Raw genomic sequence first — 14,664 nt, forward strand, 5'->3', positions numbered from 1 at the left:
ATCTCTCCAGAAGGTTGCAATTTGAGCAGGAAGACTGGACATTTCAAAACAGCCTAAGAGATTACATACCTATGTTTTAGGTACCTGTGTCACAAAGTGATAGCATCCCTAACTTAACCTGAGCTCGTTTGTGAAGCCTAGCTTATCTGTCTATTGTTGTCATTGTTTTCCTTTATGTGAAGTGGATTGAGAAGCAATACAGGGAGTTAATACAGGAAGCGATGCTATAAAAAAATGTCCATACACAACATAAGCTGGTCCAGGCTAAGGCCTTCATAAGCAATGGTGGAAAATTAAAAGCTTATAAAATCTCAGGGGCAAATTTTATGGAATTGAAACTCTTAGCACAGTGTCAGGACCCTGAGTTTACCCACAGCCTCTGTGGTCTCTTCCCCTGGCTCCTTGGGGTTTGGCTGCCTGTGCTGGAGCCCAGCAGTGACATGGGCTCCATGTGACCTGGGGCCAAACTACTGGGAAAGAGCCAGGAGGACTCTTGGTGATGGGCTCCCCCTCCTCAGCACAGGACCCACTTTTAAGCTCAGGCATGTGCCCTTTGTCCTTGAGCCTGAGCTCCATTTCAGCAATGCCGTGCTTGGCCTTCTACCTCACTGATCCTGACCTTGCCTTGCTGACTGGACTTCCTGGCTTGACCTCAGACCTGCTTTATCACTACGGATTTGTCTGGTGATCAAAGGACTGCTGGCAGCCCTCAGTTACCATCACCAGACCTGCTCTGCTTGCCTCGCTCAGATGCTGTGGGATTGCAGCTTTACCAGTACTTTATCTCTGCTGCCACTTGGCACCTCTTTGCAGCCCTCTGATTATTGCATTCTTGTTTTTGTTCTCATTAACCCACCCCAAAATGCACTGGGAAGAGGTTAGATGCTGATGTGTTGCAGGTGGGCTTGTTCTTTTGCTGATAGTGACTCACAAATGGATTCAGAAAGAGTAGCAGTTTGCATTACCTTGTTCCTCCTAGAAGTTAATCCTTGGGATGAAAGAGCAGTCTCTGACAGAGTACAATGAAGTTACAAGACAAAGATTGGTTCCTCTTTTATTCTAGTGCTGCAGTGAAATTTCACATTCTGTTGCAAAATATATTATGTTCTTAGGTCAGCATATGGACACATCTGTGGTGAAGTAACTTGCACTGCTACTTGCATACTGTTCACTTCATAACATATAAGAAGGAACTACAGGAAAAAACACATTAAAACAAAACAAGATCCAGCAAACAGATAAATGGAAACAAAGAAGGGAAGGGAACATATTCTTTTAGAGAAGGTGTCCGCCAGAGTAGTGACAAACATGTTTATGAAATTCACAGGATCGTAAGATAATTCAGGTTGGAAGGGACCTGGTCTCTAGTCCAACCTCACGCTCAAAGCAAGGTCAGGTATGAGGTCAGATCGGGTTGCTCAGGGCATTACCCAGTCGGGTCTTGAAAGCCTCCAGGGATGGAGAGTGCACAACATCACTGTGTGACCTCCTCCACTGCTTGACAGTCCTCACGGTGAAAAAATTTCTCCTTGTATCTAGTCAAAATCTCTTCTTTTTTTAAAATATGTGCATTGTTTCTGGTCTTCCCACTGTGCAGTGCTGTAAAGAGCCTGGTTCCATCTTCTCAGCAGCCTTCTTGTAGGGTATTGCAAGGCTGCCATCAGGACCCCCTGAAGCTTTCTCATCTTCAGGCCAAACAAGCTCAGTTTCCTCAGTCTCTCCTCAGAAGTTTCCTTCTCAGAATGCAAAGTGAGTTGAAAGTATAAATAGACACTACTAGGAACTTGTGAAATCAATGAATGTGGCTTTTTGTGATGAAAAAACTTATAATTTACATGCACAAGGAATAAGTAATAATTCTCATAAGAATTCCCATATTGCTTGTGACCACTGTGTACTAGAGAAAAAAAAAAAAAAAAGAATTTCCACAGTGTCTTTAACTGCCTTTTCACCAGCTTCAGGGACAAGTGCCCACCACCCAGCAGAGAATCATACAGCAATTGCAGGGCAGGACCAGAGCCCTGAATCAATGTCTGTACTTTTGCGTTGTACTAACTTCAACCTTTCTAAAAGTGTTGGTTCTTTTGCTGCCATTCTTATTGTTTGTTTGTATCTTTTTCTTTTACCTGGCAGACTGAGCGCCCTGGAAACTGTAATTGAGGCATCCATTCACAGTTAAGTAAATTGATATAAACTTCTTGCTCTATTGACTCTGCAAACATAACTGCACTCCAGATTTCAGTCATAACAGGCAAGACTGAAGACTGGTCTTTTATGTTGTGCAGATGTGAAACCTCACCTTTCAATCCTTCCCTTTTCTCCCTGCACATACCAGGGAAAAATTTCATCTGAGTTAAACCAGCAGTGGCTAGAGTTTGGTTCTCTATGTGTACTCTAAGTAATGAATCTTCAACTACCTGAAACACAATACTCATATTGTAATGGAAGCACATGACATAGGGTCATTCACTTTAACATACATTTTCCAAAGAATACAAAAGCTGAAAAGCTTATGAGCAGGTAAGTACCTGTCTACATGAGGTAGACCACTTTAAGAAGTGGCTGATCTCAGGGGTATGGAGCAGGAAGACCTGAGTCATTTCTGAAACACAGAAACCATCACAGCAGCATAAATTGCACCAACAAATTAAAAAGATTTACTATATGCTCTCTCGCTGCTCCTTTGTCAAGCATTTGAATGATTTCTCTCTCTCTTTCTCTCTCTCTCTCTGTGTGTGTCTGCATGCATGCTTTATTAATTTCTATCACAATACTGATTTAAAAGAAAAGCCCCCCAAAGGCTCCTTACCAGGTAAGGTTTAGCTTTCTTTTAAAAATTGAAACAAATGACTACGTGAAGAGGACTCCAGCCTTCCTCCTGCTGAGTACATGTATGCTCAGCAAGTGGGGTGGCTAGCAAGCTAAGACAAGAGACAATTCTGTGGGGGCTCCTTGGTAATTTTGTCAGTATGTCATGTTCATGTTTTTTGACTGTGAGTTTGTTTATTGACATTGATTTATGTACCATGCCTGATTTAAAGATACGTTTTGATGCTCCATTGATTTCATTGACCCTGTAATAAGTCATTATTAGCTCCAGAGAACCCAGTAGTCTAGCCTCCCTTTCATCTTTCAGATCATGCACTCAGTGTGCTATTCATACGGAAAACCCTCCAATAAAAGACTGCTCTTTACTGCCCAACACCACTAATTTCCCTTAGATTAGTGTCTAATTTTGGGGGTACTTCTTAGATACAGGTTTTATCTTATCAAATGTTGCTTTGACTATACTCTCTCTCAGACATTTTTGAGAGAGTCTCGCAGGAAGTTCTGCAGGTGATCAATGCACTGCTCTTTATAGCAGAACTACACAGAGCATTGGCTTTTGCTTGGTTACCCTCACGCTTTCGTAAATACAGGCAACACTTGAGCAAATTCAGAATGTCTGTTCTTGCAGTTTCACTCACAAAACAGTAAAGAATAGGATCAGCAATGCAATTCAAACTTGTTAAGGCCTGTGTGATTCTGTAAATCTTGTACATCAGTTGGACAAACTGCGGATTGGGGGTGTAAGGTTCTTTGATGCTGCGAATAAGCAACACGACATGATAAGGAGTGAAGCAAACAATGAAAGTAGCTGTGATGTTCAGTATTAGTTTCCTGATTTTCTTTTTTTCTTCATCTACTGTGGCTTGATTACACCTCACCACTTGGTAGATTCTATAATAGCAGAACACAATGATTATCAGAGGGACCAGGTAACCCGAGCATATCCGGAATATATTTAGCTGTGCCTGCCACCATTCCAGGGGGTATTTATCATAACATAACGTGTGATTAGTGGAATTGCAAGGATCGTTGAATGTTTCTTTGTTCACCAAGATGACTGAATTGAAGATAGTTTCCAAAAGCCAAACAGTTATGCTGACAAGCAAAGAAAATCTTCTTGTGCGCAAATGCTGGAGCTTCAAAGGGTGAACTAATGCCAGGTACCTGTCGATAGAGATGCAAGCAAGGAATGCAGTGCTGGTGTAGAAGTTCATGTACATAAGGAACGCAGAAATCTGACAAAGTAAGGCAGAGAGCCTCCAGTCATCTCCATGCCAGGCATAATCAATCCACAGAGGCAGAATCAGAGAGTACAGGAGGTCAGCCAGGGACAGGCTGAAGAGGTAGACTGCTAACTCATTCTTTTTCCTCACCTGAATGCAAGATGCATAGAGGGATATGCAGTTGATGGGAATACTGATCACCATCACAATGCCGTACACAAATGGAAACAAGTATTTATCCAGGGTGTGATCATCATGGCACCTACCAGTGTTGTTCATTGTCCACCCTAAGTAATATCTTTGGGCTAATTGCAGCCTGGATGTGATAAAAAACCGTCTGTGGTCTGACAGGTCATCACCTGCTAGTTCTTCAGGACCCGACTGGTAAGATTCCATCCACTGGACTGTAACATCTTTCTGTTACCAAAAAGAAAAAAAAAGTCAGCTATAACAACATTATTAACAACATCATTGTTTATTTTTATGGGCTTCCTGGTGGCTGTCTTTTTTAGAAGAAAGAAACTGTGTGTGTAGGAGATCAAAGGTTTTAGACATTTCTGGAGGGACACATGCAGAGGAAGAAGAATCCAAACCTCTGAGGAGGATAAGGTCAGTCAGATGCAAATCTATACAGCAGAAAGGGTACATGCACCTGAGGCACTTCCAGAGGGGTAGGGTCTTACAATTCCAGGTTTTGTGGGAAAGTCAGAAGAGGTCAGAAAGTGCACCACAGATACTAGAGGGGAGCAGAAGAAGGTTTCGGCCATGGCAAGCTGGCAGATTTGTTCTCCCCAATACTCTCCTCTTTTCTGAGTCAATGGAGAAAGGAGGATAGAAAGAGAGGAATTCCGGTATCTCCAGCTCTTGGGATTTTCTCAGAAGAGCAGAACGTGTGGCTCGTATGTCCCCCTAATGCTAATCACTCTCTTGTTTTGTCACATCCTCACAGTTTCCCTACTTCCTCTCCCCTCCTTTCTATGCAAGCCCCAAAGATCTTGCCCTCAACTATTCCAGCAAAGGGACTGCATTTCCCAGGAACTATCATGTGAAACCTGGCAGGCTACTGGGTTCACGCATGCACAGGAGAATCTATTAGGGTGTCGCTTAGACTCAAGTGAGCTGGAGATTCTCTGTGAGTACAGTGATTCATTTTTAATTCTTTCCTCTAAGGATTCCAGTTGCCTTGCGTGAGTTTGTAAAATCAGCATCAGCACCCTAGATGTAAAACCATCATCAATTAAGCATATCTTAGGCACTATCAGAGCTGTGGGTATCAACAGCTTCGACGTGAAAATATAAGTAAAATGGCAGCCCTGAGCAAAGCTGTGGGACTGGAGAAGTTGTGTTCACAGGTTTGAGAAGCACTTAGGAGAGCTGACCTTTAAGTAGGAAAGGGCATAAAACCTTAGCTATGAAGCATTTGTCCTCGCTGATTATATCACAGCTCTCATATTCAGCGGTTCTCTTCCCTAAAGGTTGAACTGTTACATTCAAGAAATGAAAGAATGGGGAATATTTGCTGTGGTCCCATTCGACTGCCAAAGATACTAATTTCTTCAGAGAATTCTTCCCTGGACGTGCCTGTGACTCATCTGTGGTTTGCGCCTAGACTGTCAGCAGAGGAGGTGAAGAGGTTGCAGAATGAGTAGGTTGCAGGACAGCGCTGTCTAGAACTGCTCCCACGTGGGGAACAGCTCTAACTGAAGATAACTTAGGGTGCAGGGGTTTTCCTACGTGGCAGGCAAACTCATCCTGCCCTTTATGGGTTTGATGTGTATGTGTGGAGGTCTGTGGATTTGTCAGAGAAACCTGAGAAGGTTTACCGCCTGTGTTGAGAGATTATTGCAGACCTTTTTTCTGTAGTGAAACTTTCACTGCTATTCAGAAAGAAAAAGGAGCAATGGCAGAAATAGCCAGAAAGCATGTTACCAGCTACTGCTTTATCTGACCAAGTTGACTAACTTTTCACAGGTAGAGCTAAATTTGCTCACGAGCTTGAAAGAAAAGGAAAATTCTTGAGAAGGACTTGTCAATTAGGTCCAATGAGCAGCTTTACTCACTTACCTAGATGATGACTAACTAAAAAAAAACCACAGTGTCTGCATTTAAAACAAGCATAAGATACCTGCTTTTCAGTGTGGTTTATTAAAACCACATGGTAAATAGGACATTGTAGGCTTATCAGTATAGATAAGTATCACATTCAAACAGATGAGGATCAAATAAAAAATCTAGCTCTAGAAAATGGATCCCAGGGTTTTGTTGGCCCACTTCTGACCAAAAGTGATGCAAACCATGCAGACTGACCAGGTGAGTGAAAGATAAAATATGTACCTCTTTTCCAATGACATTTTAGCATCCTTTTTCCTATGACTGGTCTACTCATGTCTAATGGGGAAATGTGCCCTTTACGAAGCATGTATACAATGCAGAGAGTGCATGGGGCAGTGTTTATACCAGTTACATGACTCAGAAATTGGAATTCCTTTGCCCTCCCTCACAAACTCTTTCTCCATTGTTAATCGACTTGTTATATTACAGACATAATGCTTACAAGCTCCTCACTTGTCTCCACATAACACAGCACAGCTCCTCCCAGTTAGCTTTATCAGCTCTTTCTTACCTACTAACAGATCAAGAAGCTGATTTCTTCCTATCTCTCATCTTATTTTTCCTCAGCTTTCTCTTTTAACATGCTATTTCTAGAGGTTTTCCTCTACTGATCTCATTGAGCCTAAGTCTGTATACTGCATTTGTCTGAATTAGATTGCATGTTCTTTGGGTCGAGACCTTGCTTTGCTCTTTTGAAATCTGCCTTAGGGAACTAACTTTTTAAGATGTCACTGGATAATGGTAGTCTGGGGCACTGAAGTTGGGATTCAAAGAAGAGAGCTGAGACCAGGTGGAATTCTGCACCTCAGCAATTTTTTCTGTCCTTCATGTTCACAAGTCACTGTACCCCATGGTTTTCTTTTTTTTAATAGTATCCTCAATAGTTTCTATGAACAAAGAAAAATGATTGGCCTAGGAGGCAGTCTAAATTCTCCAGGGAATCCATGTCCTGGCTCTGATGACACATTGATTCTATTTATATGAGGACACACTTTCAATGAGAACAATAACAAGAAGTGTGTCATTCTGGCACGCATTGATGACCTATACTGAAGCGTGCCAAAGACACAGCAAATGCAGTATATCATAGGGTGTGTTGTAGCTTCTTGCACAGAAACATAAAAGCAGAAAGGGCTGTTTTGCTCCTGATTACAACTCATTTCATTGCAATTGTTTGGGACCATATCTCAGGGAAAGCTGTCTCTACTGAGTTACTTGCTTAGCTTTTTTTTCTGATAATTTGGACTATGTTATGTAAAACGATTTGTCTTACCTGAATGATGTGAAGCATTCACAGGTTTTTTCTCAGCTATTGAGTGTACCTATCTGATTTTGCCCAGGAGGATGTTATTGTTTTATAGCTACCCTGTCTAAAACAACATATGATAATTTTTCCCATTGGCTTAAAATTTCTCTAAAAACCTATCAAGGAATTTCTGTTTCAAGACACAATCAAATGGTCCAATGTTAATGTTTCAAACTCGTTGTAACTCAGAGGCCTTCCCCCTTACCTTGTAGACTTGTTTTTGAATCAGATGCATTTCCAATGCAAAAATACATAGGATTTTTTTTCAGTTCACTTCTTTTTTCAGTTAATTCTTTCTGCTAGTCAGACTATGCAATGATTAGTACTGTGCCAGTCCCTGGCACAGAGAAGAATGGAAGAGTCTTTTTTATCTTTTTAGATAAAAGAATTCTATAGTCTAGGTAATCAGAAAAGATGGAGAACACTTCAAAGATTTCATGTTATTAACAGAAAGGTTTAGTCGCTAATTAAAAAAAGTCCTGTGTTAGCCAATAATGACCACCTTAATAATCTTCAAAACATTTGCTACTAATAAATGTCACTATATATCCTTTATTTCAAATTCAAGTTCTTAAAAGGGGTGAGTTGCTGTAAGCAATATTCATTATAATGTGATAAACTTTGGCAAGTACTTTGCTTTGTAGATAAGATTCAGGGAAAAAAAATTGTGTGAACTAGATCTGTGAAGTAGCTGCTGTAGTGGTGCAGTGGTAGAACAGCCACAGGATGGAAGGACAGATGTTTTTCTTAATTTCTGTTTTCTCTCAAACCAATTTCAACAGTAGATTGATTTGTGTTCTTATACTAAGTTACGGAACCAAGCTGATTTCCTCAAGTACAAGTACCTTCCACAGCTCGATCTTTTCTTTAATGAGCAGATCCCAAAACTTAATTCTGAAAGCCCTCACAGTTTGAGAAAGTAGAAATACATCTTTCAATAACATGGACTCTATCCCATTTTTTGTTTAAAATGAACAGCATTTTTCCTCATGCAATGCTAACTTTCACCCACAGTTCCCTCTGATATGCAAGAGGCTGAAGCAAGTCTACAAGAGCTCAATCTTGTTAACTCCAATGTATACATAATGGATTATCGCATAGAACATAAAAATTCTGTTAACACGAACTGACTTATACACAAATAGAAAAAAGATGTGTTTTTAGGATGTATACCACACAGGTGAATATTTTATGCATACATAAAAAAAGCTGTACCAAATACTTTCGGAATTCTAGGATGCTATTTTTAGTGCAAATCATTTTTCTGCTAAGATTATCTTGGTATAAATAGTGCTGAGTGCCTTGTTAATGCAATACAAATATTAAAGAACATTGGTAGAAGAGCTGCTGGAATCCTCTGTGAGGCTTATGCTGATGCAATTTTGTAGTAAGTATTGATTGTACGGCTCAGAAACCTGAAAACTCACCCCCAAATATTTTTCTTCTCCCTCCTTCTCCCCTTCTCCTTCTAAGCAATAGATACTTCCATAGTGGCAACACCATTAGAGCAATAAATCAAGCTGGCAAGTCTTCTCTTGCTGGATCTTTTGAAGTCATTCACACTTTTGCCTCATATTTCACTTGTGCTGGCGGGGGAAACATTCCCTCTCTCAGAGCAAGCTCTTCCAGCCCCTTTCGTGTCCCTTAGTTTCATTGTATGGTGTCAGCATCACATTAAGCGAGAGCCAGCTTGTACTCTGTATCAGAACGTAAGGTGTGTATCTGCTGACTTCTTGGCTATTGTACACTTACCTAGGTGGCCATGTGCTCCAGCGTAGCAGTTTCACTGTGATACCATCGGCAACATACCCCGTGTCTGGTTCTGAGAAGAGAAACTGCCTCATCAAATAAAGTAACAGGAAGCTGCACTTGGATACACCAATGAGGCAACAGCTCTCACATCTTTTAAGGGTTTTTTTTTTTGCCTTTTTTGTAACTTGTTAATCTCTGCTTACCCATGAGATAAAGGGCAACATAAGTGAATAAATGATGGCATCAAGCTTCTAGCACTATTTTTGGTAAGTCTGCAAAAGCTGTCTTGAAAACAATGCCTAATTATATGAATAGAGTATATTGCAAACCTCTTACTTAGGACTTAATGCAGCCTACAGAAAACCAGCTCTGCAGAAAGAAAACACTGCTTTACTTATATTTGTCCAGAACATAGAAATGCTTTTGACTGAAGGATTTAGCAGTTGCCTCTCAAAACAAATCCACCCCAGAACCAAGTAAGAATCCACTCAAGAAGAATCCATTAAAAATACATCATAACCACTTTAGGAGTTGAGTTTGTCCAAAAAGAATTACTTATTTTCAGAATCTGTATTAGTGTCTTTTTCTCCTACTAATAGGACCAAGCTTGTGAATAGTTTTAGTTAATTAAAGATAACAGAATTTTATGCACTTCAACAGTTTTCATGCTTATACATTCTTATATAAGCTGAATCTGGGGCTAGATGATGCTTTCACAGGAGTAATTCTTTTAACAGATAATTCTATTCTATTAGACCAGTGAATAATTCTTACATCAGTATAGATCCTCTTTTCCCTTGGTGATCAGAATAATTTAGTGTGCGGTCTGATTTTCTCATAAACTCTGTGTGTGTTTGGAATGATTCACTTCTGCTTGTAAGAAACTGGGCACAATTTCACTTCAAATATATACGTATTGGGTAACACAAAAACTGGCCTATTTGATGATTCAGATGCTAAGGAGAAATGAAACAGATGGGCAAATTTAAAAGCCCTTAAATGAAATAAACAGACTTCTCTGAGAACAATACCAGGCAGCTCTTTAATATTTAATCATCAGATGCACCGATTTGGTTCTTTTTCTTTCCAGCCAGAGCATGACCCTTTCAGCCACAGTTTTTCTACTGATATGCTTGGATCAATATATGACCTAATATCACCAAGTCACTCTACACTTGAGGTCATTCGTAAACAGGTATCGTAACCCCCACCAGCGCAGTGAAAGACAGGCTTTTAGCAACTTGGATGGAAGATAGGTTAGATCAATTTCTAAAATAAATTTCAGTCAAATCTGTATTTTCACTAACAGAAAAGTCATTAGACAAAGACCCACTTCCCATCTGCCTTTTCCTCACATGGTATCTACTAAGAAAAATGTCTGGTGGCCTAGTTCTGCTTTTCTGTTCAGGGTTCCTACACTGCAGTGAGGCAGAAGCAATTTTTATCCTTATTAGAAATAGACAAATCTAGTTGATATATTTCCACAGTTCAACTCTGTAACAATTGATGGTGGGTCTGAGGGATCAAAAGATGCTAGAGGGGAAAGACTGCATTTTACACATCCCTGGAAGTAAAACTATATGCAAAAAACAACTCTTGACTACATCATTATGGAACAATTTTATTTCTGATACAAGCAGCACATTTTTTTTGAGATCTGGATACATTCAGTATCTCAAATCATTCCTCTCAGAACAACAGCATCTTAGTTTTGTGTGAGATTAGAGTGGTATGAGAAAAAACAACTGAAACTGCAAAGCATTAACAGTGGAAAACTATCTTATCTACAAAAGAAGTGATGAACATTTTGTTTAAGTCCTTAGTATTTTTATTGGTTATATTTGGGTTTACAAAGGGTCCAGATCACATGTTCCTGGGATATGGACAAAGACTTAAAGAAACAAACACAATTTGCAGATAAAAAGCAAGGTCGAGATTCCCAACCCAGAATAAAAGTTCTCGTAGTCCCATCATAACCTCTTCCTTCCACAGAAACAGACTTAATAGTGTTATTCTGCACCATCTGAGAAGGTGGGGGTGGGGAGTGGGGGCTATTCAGCACATCATAGGACGAAAGTATGAGTTTTGAAAGCTGACCCTTTTAAGTTTCTGTGAGTGAATAAGAGAATGAATTCCACAGCTGAAGCCCTCTATTGGGAATATGTTGATCTATTAATTTAAGAAATCATAAAAATTAACCAGTTAATCTGTCATCAGGGCAGTATGTCCTGTGCATAAATTCCAGCTATGCAAAGCTGTACAGTATGCTGGAACAAACGTGGATTAGGAGCCATCAGCGTAATTCTCTCTCTGCCACTGACTCACCATAGCCTTGAGGAAGTCATTCTGTCCTTCTGCGTGTACTAATGACATTCTGTAGCTCATTTGGGTGTGAGCAGGTTCATTAGTTATTGCCTGATATTGCTGTAAAGTGCAAATTGTTTTATGAGTGTTTGGTATTGTTGTTAAAAAAGAAATAAACAGGAAATGTTAGTCAGGAAATGTCACCACTGAGACGCTTAGATTCCTCAATGACATGGTCAAGAGAGGCAGTGGCTGGATTAACAACATTCTTTATGGAAGGAAATACGCAAAACCTGTGCTTTTCTGTAACTCTGAAATACAGGCTGTATGATGTCAGTCACTGCATCTCCTTGTGCCTCATTTCTCCTTAAACATATCGGCATTTCTGTAAAGTGATGAGGCCAACGGTTGGAAAGTTCTGCTTTAGGGATTTTTATCCCTAATCTCCTGGCTTCTTCTGGGCAGAATGGTTTTTCTGAGCGGCATGCTAGGTGAAAACTCTGGCTGTCCTCACGCTAACCTGTTAACACATTTTTATCCAGTCGCACGGCACCGTATCACATGAATGGTGTAAAACAGAGAAGGTGTTTCAGTCACATTAGTGGTGTGAGCCCATATCCAGCTCCAGGATCCCTCTCCGGGGTCCTGCTGCTGCCGCTGTGAACCCAAGTGCTCACTGGGGCTAACTGGTATTTCCAGGGAAGGCCCTGGGATTGCCCTCTCCCGGGCATGCCTCCTACGCGGCCGGCCGTGCCCTGGAGCTGCTCCCAGCGGCATCGCCTGCTCCCCTATGAAAGACCAAACATCTTTCCTGCAGTGTGGTAGAGTTTTCTCCCAGAAAGTGCCTAGTGTTGCCTATGACACGAGGGATTCGGAGGTGGCCTGAGGAGGGGCTGAGCGCTGACTGGGAGACAAAAACTGTCAGAGGTGGTGCATGCAGGGTTGCTGGTGGCGGCCTGGAAATGAGAGGTTTACCGGGAAACAGCATTCCGCTCTTGGGAAAACAAATGTGCCTTGCCAGAGGCATCGAAGAAAGGAAGCCATCTGGGTCTTACAGGCAGGCTGCTCATTCTGCACTACACGCAACTTGGCTGCGTGTTCACAGAAAAATCCCGTCCGGCCCTAACGTGTAAAACGCTGGCCGCACCGCACGTCTTGAAGTACAGCCCCGCCAGTTAACCCGAACCTAAGATGGATCCCGAATGGCTTCACTCTCTATTCACTGCCCAATTCCAGCATGGCAGCGCGCTTCCCGCCTCTTGGCGCCTCCCTTGCCCTTTCTCAAAATGGCAACCTCCAACTTCAACCCGGGACAGGGTTCCCCTCCGCCTTCCCCTTTAGAAAAATGTCGGCGCTCGCGCCCCGCCCCGCCCCTCCCAGGTCGACGGCCAGGTGGGGCGGGCATATAATTGCCGGAGCGCGGTAGTAGCGGGTTGCTGCAGGGCCGGAGCAGAGCGGATGGCGTGCGCGGGCCTCTCTCAGCGCCCCGCGGCTCTGCTGTGGGGCTGGCTGCTGCTCGGCTGCAGCTGGGGCCCGGGGCCCCCCGGGGTCGGTGCCGCCCCACGCTTCTCGGCCGCTTACGTGCTGGACGACGCCGGCGGGCTGGGCAGGCGGTTCGACGGGATCGGCGCTGTCAGCGGCGGCGGGGTGAGCGGCGCCGCTGGGGCTGCTGCGGGGCCGGAGCGCCGCCGCCTCGCTCGGGGGCCTGAGCGGGGAGGTGGGGGAGGGCGGGGTGGCTGGCGGGCCCGGTGCTTGGCGACTAAGTGCCGGCCGTCGAGGCATCGGCGTGGCCGGGGGGACTCGCGAGGGGGAGCCCCGACAGGCAGGGGGAGGCGGAGGGGGGAACAACAGCCCAGTTATGGGCTCTTCTGCGCTCCAGCGGTAAGAGTCACGAGCGCCGCTGAGCTCTTGCCCCGTCTCGGAGGTGTTATTTCCTCGTCCTCCTGCCGGTGTGCCCCTTTGGTGGACTGGGAGCTTCAAGTCAAGTGGGAGAAATAATGCTGGAAGGGAATTGCTTTTGCTTGCCCTAAGTCTGTGAGATCTCATTCTTTCCTTCGTTTACCTGTTCCTCTGGGCTCTCTTCTTTGCAGCAAATTGGAGGCAGCTGGAGTACAAGCTGCTTACGGTCTACAAAGGCAGAAGTGTAAAGTTGAAAGACTAGGACAGAGTTTTAGCAGAGTTCCTGCTGCTGTGATTATTTCTGTAGGTTTATTAGCTATGTGAGAATGCCCAGACTGACGACCTGTGATTTACTTATAGGATATGTTTTGAAATTAAGCGTTCGTGTTTTCATGTTTTCTTTTCGCTTTAGGCCACATCTAGGCTCCTGGTGAACTACCAAGAACCTTATCGCTCGCAAATTTTGGATTATCTGTTCAAGGTGATGTTTGTTTTACTGCTACAATAGTCTGTAGTTTCATACAGGATTTCTTGTTGTCTCATGTTGGTACTCCTATAGTATATTCTGTACCACCTGGGAATGAAATGAGACGAACTCTGTTTTGGAAAGCACTGACTTAGTGTTGATTTTGACTTGACACTTGAATGTTGTGGAAAAAACTAGTGAAAAAAATAAGCTGTGTAGTGACTGCAAGTTGTAGAGTGGCTTTTTAGTTGAAGATGGGAATGGTGTAATAGAGAGCGCTTTAAATCTGTTAGTGTAAAGCCAAGTCTGGTCAATAATTCACTGTTTTCTTTTGTAGAGGTCACAAAGTTACTAATCTTGCAAACAGTTATGAAACATAAGTCTCATACATGTTAAATATTTTGTCAGTCTTAATTAATTTCTTATATTGTTATATTAGCATGCATACATTCTTGCATGGTAAATATTTTAACCTTTTTTTTTATTCTTCTTGCAGAAGATCAAGCTTCCTACCTCTTTGCTGAGTTTTGATCCTGTTAGGTGAAGTGCTGTATAAAAACAGCAAGAGTAGTTGGTGGCCTAGAATGTTAACTCTGAAGGCAAAGAGAGGAGTCTCCTTCTTTCAGGATTTGACAGCTGCCAACATTAAATATCTGATAGGTGTTGTTATAAAAGTTACTTCAGCACAATTAAGTTTTATCAGAACCTTATGTATTTTGCTGTTGGTTTTGATAATTGAGCATACTTCTTCAAATTAGTACTAAAATTCCTCT

At 42.3% G+C, this 14,664-nt stretch overlaps 2 protein-coding genes across 5 annotated transcripts in view; one reads left to right on the forward strand and one right to left on the reverse strand.

Annotated features, from left to right (window-relative positions):
• Window positions 1–1,028: 1,028 nt before the first annotated feature.
• On the reverse strand, window positions 1,029–9,283 carry GPR65 (G protein-coupled receptor 65). The gene is made up of 2 exons (XM_026112371.2): window positions 9,223–9,283; window positions 1,029–4,469 (listed from the first exon to the last, which is right to left on the reverse strand). The coding sequence occupies exon 2, from the start codon at window positions 4,446–4,448 to the stop codon at window positions 3,270–3,272; it is 1,179 nt and encodes a 392-aa protein (XP_025968156.1). The 5' UTR covers window positions 4,449–4,469; window positions 9,223–9,283; the 3' UTR covers window positions 1,029–3,269.
• Window positions 9,284–12,822: 3,539 nt separating this feature from the next.
• Window positions 12,823–14,664, forward strand: part of GALC (galactosylceramidase) — a 43,765-nt gene continuing 41,923 nt past the window's right edge. For 2 of the 4 annotated variants that reach the window (XM_026112158.2, XM_026112148.2), the window contains exons 1-2: window positions 12,826–13,173; window positions 13,838–13,906. In XM_026112158.2, coding sequence (XP_025967943.1) covers window positions 12,985–13,173; window positions 13,838–13,906 — 258 coding nt within the window. In that variant the 5' untranslated portion in view covers window positions 12,826–12,984. Of the gene's footprint in view, window positions 13,174–13,837; window positions 13,907–14,664 lie in introns of all 4 variants that reach the window. The other 2 variants (XM_026112166.2, XR_010389348.1) reach the window with 2 other exon arrangements.

Source organism: Dromaius novaehollandiae, chromosome 5 (assembly GCF_036370855.1).
Source record: "Dromaius novaehollandiae isolate bDroNov1 chromosome 5, bDroNov1.hap1, whole genome shotgun sequence".
Classification (NCBI taxonomy): Eukaryota; Metazoa; Chordata; class Aves; order Casuariiformes; family Dromaiidae; genus Dromaius; species Dromaius novaehollandiae.

Coding starts and splice junctions, on each gene's coding strand:
- GPR65 (XM_026112371.2), bottom strand. CDS start 4,448: ATGGAATCTTACCAGTCGGGTCCTGAAGAACTAGCAGGTGATGACCTG.